The 9,757-nt window shown below is 33.3% G+C and overlaps 1 protein-coding gene across 1 annotated transcript; it reads right to left on the reverse strand.

Moving 5' to 3' along the window:
* Positions 1 to 3,954: 3,954 nt before the first annotated feature.
* Positions 3,955 to 7,950, reverse strand: LOC112005190 (inosine-5'-monophosphate dehydrogenase 2). Its single transcript, XM_024037443.2, is given in 6 exon segments — positions 3,955 to 4,529; positions 5,230 to 5,487; positions 6,191 to 6,370; positions 6,843 to 7,612; positions 7,615 to 7,843; positions 7,845 to 7,950. Coding segments are annotated over 6 exon segments (1,530 nt in total). The 5' UTR covers positions 7,866 to 7,950; the 3' UTR covers positions 3,955 to 4,457.
* Positions 7,951 to 9,757: the final 1,807 nt, after the last annotated feature.

Genomic DNA, 9,757 nt, shown 5'->3' on the forward strand with positions numbered 1-9,757 from the left:
TATATATATATATATATATTTATATTCTTATTCGTGTTATTCATATGCTTAGGGGTAGACATGGCAAAACGGGCGGGTCGGGTCGGGTTCGGGTTGGGTCAATCTGGTTGCGGGTCGGGTTGGGTTGGGTCAGGTTGACCCGTATTTTTCACATAAATTTTTTATTTTTTATTTTTATATAGAAAACAACATGTATCTGTCATTTGAAAAGTTATGCAACAAATTACTTAATGTAAAATACATTATTTTGAATTCACCACATATATCACGAATGAATTCAGTTAAACTTATTAATACTTATTTCAACATTTTAAAATTATACATTACTTATTTATACGTGGTCTCTTTTATGAATATCATATTATTGTTAAGCAACACACACTCTAGGAAATATCATAATTTATTTTGAAAAGCCGTTTATTTTGGACATAAATTATTAAAAAATAGGTCTAAGTATTCATAATTTATGCTAATTTGATACTTTAGCTTCACTATTTTCACACTTGTGAATATTTCTTACATGTCTACAATTTTAAATCTATGTTTTTAACTCTATTGTAACCAGATTATCTTTGCATGTACTTTGCTATTTGATATCTAAAAATATTTACTTATTACAAAATGTTCAACCATTAATCTTTCAATTAATTTGCATATAGTTATGTAAATGTATCAATTGTTTCCTTAAAGTTCACAATAAACAATTAAACCAATATTGTTTTAATTTTACTATTTTTTTACCCAAAAAAAAAGTTTTAAAAAAATGGTTCGGGTTCGAGTCGGGTCGCGGGTCGGGTTGACCCGCAAAAAACACGGGTCGGGTCACGGGTCAACCCGTTTTTGCTTTGGGTCAAAAAAATCGAGTTCGGGTCGGGTTGGGTCGGGTCAAAAAATTCTGACCCATTTTGCCATGTCTACCTGGGGGATTGGCATTTACCAATCATATTCAATTAAGGGTAATTTCGTCATAATAAATCAATTATTTCTCAAATCCTAGAAGTTTTTAAGGAATACCGTGAGATCAGGATCAGACCCAGGTGGAGGCCAGGCCTTCACTAGGTCCAATTTATTTATTTATTTATTGTTATTATATATATTTCAATTTTGTAATTGGACCCTCTTCCAAAACTTTAAGTCCCTTCTTCTTAATAAGTTTAATTAGCCTCACCTAAATAACAACTATCCAACCCAAAAAATTAATAAAAACAATAAAATCATTCACAATAGTAATTGTATTTTAGGGGGGGAAAAAACTATGTTACCACAAAAAAATAATGTGTTATTGGAGAAACTAAAGCTAAACTTTTTGTAACTACAGTAAACTGGTTTAAATACCAGCTAACTATAGCAAGTTATTAAAAATAAAATTCAATATTTTATTAAAATTATATCTCTTCCTTCAATTAAAAAACTCAAATTTTCTCTCTTCCTTTATTTTTAATGAGTTGTATATATTATTTTAAATGAAGTGATAAAATATATATATATATATATATATATATAACATTTGATATTGGATGTATTGTAAAGTGAGGAAATAAAATAGATAAAGTAAGCTTTTAAAATGCCAAAAGCTAAAGATTTTAGCATCACCAGAATGCTCTAATTTCAAAAAAAAAAAAAAAAATCCTAACCAGCCTTGTATTCAATGGCGAAACTAGGAATTTATCTTTAGAGGGAGCCATACATAAAATTAGACAACTATTTTTCTTTTTTTTTTTTTTTTTTTTTTTGTATGAAATCTAGAATAGTAATGTATAATACAATTTAATAATCAATATACATTTCAAAAATATGTCATGGTCCTAAACTTAGCTATGAACTTAGATTTATCAAAATAAATTATCACCCATTAAATAAAATGACTGAGATTTAAAAAAAATATATACTAAAAAAAATACTAATAATTTCAAGATTGCTAAATAAAAGACAATCATTCAAATTTCAACTCATTAAAAAATAAATAAATAAAAAACCTAATAAACAACAACTAAATACATGTTAATATGATATATTATTTTATCAATAAATTAAATGTTATATAGTAGTATATTTTAATCAAGTATTTATAATGCAATATGGTATATATATATATATATTGATTATTGTAATAATAAATAATATATTGTAAGGAAAATTAAAAGAAAACAAATGAAAAGAAAAGTGCATTACCTGGTAATTGGGAAAGTGGGCAACAGAGTGGGTCAGGAGCATAGCCACACAGGGGCCTACACAGAAGCTTGGAGAACCTTGTCTGTCTTATCTAGTCTAGTTTGCCATTATTATTCACACATTCACATGGAAGCTTTGTTAGTTTTTATATTGTAAATCACAGAATTGCAGCAGTGTAGCTTAAAGGAGAGAAGAACTAGAAAGAAAAAAGAGGAAGAAAGGTAAACGGAGACATGGAGAGTGAGAGAGGGAGAGACACTTGTGTGAGCATTAATCAAAATGTTCTGCAATTGTGTGGTGGACTTAGTAGTGCGGCAGATCAACAAAGCCTCTAACCTTCCAATTTGCTACTATTGTGTTGCAAGTTAAGCAATGTGTTGAGGCAATGGGATGAAGATTAAAAAAAAAAATCCCCTTTTATTTGTTGAGATAATTGTTAAAATACTTATTTGTTCATTTTAAAGATGCAAAATGTCTAATTACTGTAATTTTTTTACATCTATATTTATCACTAATTGGATTGTATTCTATTTAAATGAAAGTTATATTTCTTAAATCTATATAAGCATATTATCAAGTATGAGGGCCAAAATGATAAGGGTTCTTTAAAAAATTACAAATTAATTAGGATAATTCCAAATATATATATATATATATATATATATATATATATATATATTTCCCTTTTCTTTTTGCAAAATTTTTGGGGAGCCAAGGCCCCTTCAATCTCAATGTGGCTCTACCATGGCTTGTATTAAAAAAAACTTATTTTGTTTTTGTTTTTGTCTTTGTTGATTTATGATTACATTTTAATATATTTAGCAACAACGATTTTATACATTTATAATTATTTTTCTTTGTTAATTTTGATTTTTTTAAGCTCTCGTTAGCTTAAAATTCTGAGTCCATCCTAAGGTGAGATAGTAATTTTACCAAGTTGTGATTCCATCGCTGCCCCTGACTAATTCTGTTTTGCAAAATAACTAACTACCCGCCGGTGCAACATTATCCAAGTCCATCTTTCACCGTCCAAAATTTCTGATTAACTCCACCAAAACGATCAACGGCTTAGATTCAATAATAATAAAGGAAAAAGTATATATAAGCAACCAATTCTAACAGCTTTTCCCTCCTAAATATTCAAGCTCCTCAAAATATCTCTCTCAGAATCGCAGAGAATCCATGGCTGATACTGGTTTCTTGGTTCTGGTACCAATTGCTCTGTCAACTCTGGCATTCGCAACTGTTTGGACTCGGAGAAATGAGCCAATACAACACAATTATTGTTTATTCTTTCGTTCTTTCTTGTATGTTTTAAGTTTTAACCACTACCTCCCAAATAATTGTTCTAGAGTAAAAGTACTTGGCAGAACTGCCATACGTTTGGCTTTATATCCCTTTTCTGCCACGCATAAAGGCATATTCTTAGAATCCAGTACTATTCAAAATTGAGTAATGAGAGAGACACAAAATTCTATAATGTTTTTCACAACAAAATTTCAAGCTCTCATCTTATAATAGAGCCTTACAATTTAAGTAAAACACCATGAACCACATAAATGAAATTGGGGGCAAGTGTAGCGGAGAAAACTGTCATATCTGCATTTGGAAATAATGTACAAACCTATCTAAAGGAAAATTATTGTGTACTTTAGTAAACTAGAACAATGCAATGAATAATAAAAAGTATCATTTCATAAACTTAAACGTTGCTGGTCTGTTGAGCATTCATTAAAATTCATTAATGCTTGATAACATTTTTTTTTTTTTAATAAAAAAAGGTAATAAAAAGCTATAATAATTCATATATTATCCTCTCACACATGGAGAGTGTGCAGACGCATTTTTGCCAATTTTTTTTTTTTTTAACCAACGCCTATTGCATTGTTCATGGAACATTGTACATGGAACATAAACAGTGCAAATAGACAAATAAACAGTATTTTTGATGTGAACAGTAATTCAAAAAATTTTTTTTTTTTTTTGGTTTTTTTGTTTTCAGTTTTCAGTTTTTAGCAAAATAAATAATATCCAAACCTACATATGATTGTTAACGGAATAAAGGCAGATTGAAGATATCATGCTCAACAACAAAAATTTGGGTGCTTCTCTTCAGGTGCCTCAAGGGGAGAATGATCAACGACTTCATATAACAGATAGCCAGGCTGGTTAACCCGAATGTTACTCATTATAAATTAGCAATTCCACTGCAGGGTGAACCACAGACAATTTCCAGCCAGAACACAGCCACGGCAACAATAACATAAGCACAAGGGAGTCTAATATCAAAATGGTTTCTTTTCATAAGAAACTAGGCCATGGACACCACCTTCAACTTGCGCAGCTCCTGTCCGGACCTGAACAAACCAAATAAAAGAACATGGTCAGTCCATATAATCATATACTGATTAGTCATCAAGATTACATCTTCTGCAGAATAGCTAAACCAAGCCAATGTCTAAGGAAATTTGTAAAAAATTACACTTTTTCATTATAACAATGGAGAACCCAAGGGGGGGGGGGGGGGGGGTGGAGGGAAGAAAAGAAGAAGAAGAAGAATGAAGAGGAGACATTTTGCTCATGCACTAAAGTGGGGATCACACCAACCATGAAACTCACCACCACCAAGGGTGGAATGACATATGCACTATGCCCCATCTCATTTCAATTGATTTCAAGAGGAAAAAGGTGTTATTAAAGGGACAAGGAACATCCAAGAAGACATATTAAGATAAAAGTTTCAGAATGAAACCCACCTTTATGACTATATATCATATTTAAGTTGCATCCAATGGTAGGATTCTAGATAGCTATATTTTTCTTTCAAATAAGTACAAATTTCCTCCCTTATCATTAGGGTGATATTTGTAGTGATGAGCTAGGACAATATTAATGGCTTTTAGCAGAAGAATAGGTAATGACCTGAGTAATTGATAACAAGGCCACCTCTTATCGAAGTTTACAGCCACAAATTTCTTGATATATAGTTCCATAAAGAACATCAGATCATGCTCAAAGCCACAGGGAGAAAAAGTAAAATACAATGATAAACCATACCTCTAGCCTTAATACCCCTCCTCTTAAGAGATCATGAGCAGACTTCAGAGAGGAAGCACCAAGATCTTGGAACCCCTGCTTTACTGCTTGCATAGTGTAAGGTACAAACTTCAGAACAGAACCTTTATCTGCAACTGCTCCAACAACGCCCTGAGCAATTTTTAGCTTGGTTGTATCACCCAAATACCTTTGATCACTCCCTTTAGTCATAGCTTCTAGGGATCCCATACCTCTGTATTTTTTTACCCGACAACCATTCTGGTATTGCAAATTTAACAATTTATTATTACTGAAATATTGACTTAAGCAAAATCCAATCATTTTCCACTCCACAAAAAGTAAAACTTTCATGAAGCAATAAAAAGTTGAAAACAAGACTACTTTTAAGGAGCTCACACCTCCAAATAGCTTTGACACACACGACAGGCACAAATCAATTACATGCAAGGAATATTACAGTCTTCTGTACATAAATCAAAATGACTTCTCAGCCATTCACTGACTCTTTAATCACAAAATCTATAAAAGATGTGCTATTCACGTACAGAACCCCATTCTATCCTAATGAATTTTTGCTACAAAACACATTCGATAAAGGATATGAGGCACTAAAGGTCAAATTTTGATCTAAATCAAAATTTATCTGAAAGCATTAAGAGAATCCAAGACTAAATTGCACCTGCAGCTTGCAAAAAACTTAAGTTTTCTTTTTAACATATAATTTACAAAAAGAATATAACAGCGCATACTTTTTTTTTAAAAGTAGAATCACATCCAATGATGAGTTGCAAACATTCCCAGCAATACAAAATTTACACATAAAAAATTACAGAATGCCAAAAAAGAGACGAATGCTTAATGGCAATAAAGGAACCGTGAAGGAAACAAATTTGTTTCACAGCTGAGCAGTATATCATCTACTTCAGCAATAAAAGAGGAAATTATCTTAGCAGTGTCATACCTGATATTCATAAGACCCAGGAGCCTCCTCGCTTCCAGCTAAAAAGCTTCCCATCATTACAGTTGATGCCCCTAGGACCAAAGCCTTGACAATATGTCCAGAATTCGAAATTCCACCATCAGCAATGACAGGCACATCGTACTTTGAAGCAATAGAAGCAACCTTGTAAACAGCAGTAGCCTAGAAAGTAGCAATAAGAAAATGAAAAAAAAAATGTTAATTAAGTATATGGAAAGCATGCCACAACTAAAAAATGTAGGCATCATTTTCTTTTCTCCTTGAACAAAGCATTGGAGCATTGGTCAATCTTCTTTCGGACAAAACCTTAGCTGCCAACACAATTAACAATCTACCACTAGCACACCATTTATCTCATTTCACAACGTTCACCCAAACTTCGTCACTCCATAACCCATAATATCAAAAACACACAATCCAAACAACCCCATAAGTTAAAACACAAATAAACAACAATCAAATGAAATCCCAAAATCCAATATGTATACACACACCCATCCACCACTACAAACCTAGTAACAATTATAATCAAAACACATTTATTCTAAGTAAACAAAACATTATCATGCTATCTAATCCATTTCACAATCAAAACACACACGCATCAAACCAATGAAGCAGAAAATGGATATACCTGCCCACGCCCCACAGCGCAAACCTCCTGCGTAGTACAAATAGACCCGGACCCCATCCCGACTCTCAACCCATCGACACCCGCCTTAATCAAATTCTCCGCCTGCGCAGCCGTCACAACATTCCCCCCAATCACATCAAGCTCTGAATACACTCTCTTCACGTACTTAATCATCTCAATCTGATAAATTGAGTTCCCTTGCGAACTATCCAACACCACCACGTCCACTCCTTCCTTCACCAATCCCTCTAATCTCTCCTTATCGCTCTCCCTCGTCCCGATAGCCGCCCCGACCCGCCACCCTCCGTCGGGTCCCACCGTTCCCCCCAACCCCAATCTCGGGTTCCCCTTCACTCTCTCCACGTCTTCCTTCATCACCACATCCACCACCTCGCTCTCCGCCGCCACGTCAGCATTTCCCCTCACCAAAACCCCCAAATCCGAGTCTTTCTCTCTGAAAAACGATTCAATCTGATCCAAACTTTGATTCCACGGAACAACGATGTCGTTCGAAGTCTTCATATACGATTTCACTTCCGAACCTTTTCTTTCTTCTTCGAGGTTCAGCCAATCGGACTTCGACACGTAGCCGACGAACTTCGACCTCGGGGAGCCCGATTCGGTGACCAGAACGTACGGAGACGAAGCGTCGAAGTCGTCGAGGACGAAATGCGGTGCGAGGGGAGAGGAAAGTAGGGAAGAGAGGAAAGGGACGCGGCGAGACTTGACGGAGCGGACCATGGCGGCTTGGACCTGAGCGGAGAGGTTGGGTGGATGATTCCGATGCCACCGAGCGAGGCCACGGCGGCGGCCATGGCGGATTCGGTGACGGTGTCCATTGGAGAAGAGACTATCGGAGTGTAGAGAGGGAGGCGGCGCGTGAGGTTGGTGCAGAGAGAGACGTCGTCGGTGGAGAAGTCGATGTAGTGCGGGAGGAAAATCACGTCGTCGTAGGTGTAGGAGTAGCCTTGGTTGAACAGACGCGTCGACGCGAACCCGTCTTTCTACAATCTCCGACGCCATTGTTAGGGTTTTTAGAGAGAGAAAGAGTGAGAAGAGAGAGAGAGTTAGGGTTTACTGGTTAGCGCGAGTGAGATTGATTAAATAAATGTGGAGGGAAAGTCCAAATGTGGAATTGTGTGTGGCGGGTCTCATTGTAATTGGTGCATCTCCAATGTTAAAGTACACCTTTGCCCTTTAAAGTTTCGATTTTTTAATTCATTTTTTATTTGATTTTCATATTAATCTTTAAGTTTAAATTTTTTTCATTATTTTTTAAGGAAAGTTAGAAAATTTTATGAAGATATATATAAAAAAAAAATACATAAACTGTTTAAACAGTATTCTGCAATACCTGGATTCCCTAATGTGCTGTCATCCATGATCATTTGGAAAAATGGATGGTTGGTTTTTTTTTGTCAGATCGGGTTTGCTTTTAATAATAAATTTGAATTGTGGGTTGTTTAACATGGTTTAATTGCGGTAAGGAAAATGTTTATTAAATTTTTAAATGTTATTATTGATTTTTAAACTAATACCCTTATAGCATTTGTTAACTTTTTCATAAAATAATAATGAAATTATTATTAAAGTAATTAAATTATATAATGAGGTCAGCTTCAATTACTTAACATGTAAAACACTAACCCTAGTGGATTTAGAAAATTTAAACCCAAATACACTTTAAATCTATTAAAAAAAAAAAAAATTAAACCCTTACTATTAGGTTAGTATATATGACTCTAAAAAGCCACTAAGCCTAACTCATTGCCATCCTAGAATGTTGGACAAACTCTTGGAAAGTCGGGCACAGAGTCAAGAAATTTAGATGCTGTTGTGATAGGAAATTCACATGTTTAATGGCATTGTCCAAAATGGCACAGTATTTGCAATTATAAACTCATGAGTCACTGCATAATCCTATACATCAAGACAGATCTGTTATCGTTTATCCCTTTTTATTTCACTTGAAATTCAAGCAACCAGTAAACAATTTGAGTTTAGTCGGGTATCCCTTTTATTTCTTTGCTCAATTAATATGTTCTTGTTTTCCAAAGTTGACTTACACTGCCAGTTCTTAAGTGGTGAAGTTGGATGCTTCATTATTCAATTACATAAATTTTACTCGTCTTGGGTTGTGATGTTTGGTTTGTTTAATTAATAGAGCATTGAAAAACTTTGAATTCTGTCCTTCTAAAATAGAATATATTATATTTATTTGTCTTATAGTATTGCACAAAAATACTAATGAAGAAGTAAACCCTCTATCTATCAAAATTAAAAATAGAATTAATAGTTTTTTTAGACAAATTCATTACTGAAATCTATTGTTTAATAAGTAAAGTCTAACATTATCAAGAGAGATAGCGATCGTCTAAAATATGATAATTTTATTTTTATATTGGTTGTTTCGTTTTTTTAGAATTAAAAGTTTTAAAATAGGTTTTATAAATATATGAAAGTATAGTCCAATTAATATATTAAATTGTATAGAAAGGTTGGATTATTATTTTTAATTTATATATTGCTTATAAAATACTAAATCCGTCCCACTTTTTTTCTCCTATTTGAAAAGTCAAACTTTTTAAGAGAACATCATTTATTATATTGTCTACCTTTTAAAAATGAATAAGTTTCCAAAACTACCATTAAAAAAATTTATCAAAAAATTGAATTAATAAATTAATAGGGGTATAATAAGAACATTAGTAAATTAATAACTTTTATTTTTAGAAATAGGACAATATTTTGGGACATCTCAAAATGGAATAGAGGACAAAAAAAGTGGAACGGGGGGAGTATTAAGTAACAATACATTTTACATTGTGTTTGAACACAAAATATGTTGAGTTGGTCCTATTTTTGCAGACTGTAAATTTAAGCGAGGTTTGAAATGAATCTATTTGAAACTGAAT

Source organism: Quercus suber, unplaced genomic scaffold, assembly GCF_002906115.3.
Source record: "Quercus suber isolate HL8 unplaced genomic scaffold, Cork oak 2.0 scaffold_753, whole genome shotgun sequence".
NCBI classification, from domain to species: Eukaryota; Viridiplantae; Streptophyta; class Magnoliopsida; order Fagales; family Fagaceae; genus Quercus; species Quercus suber.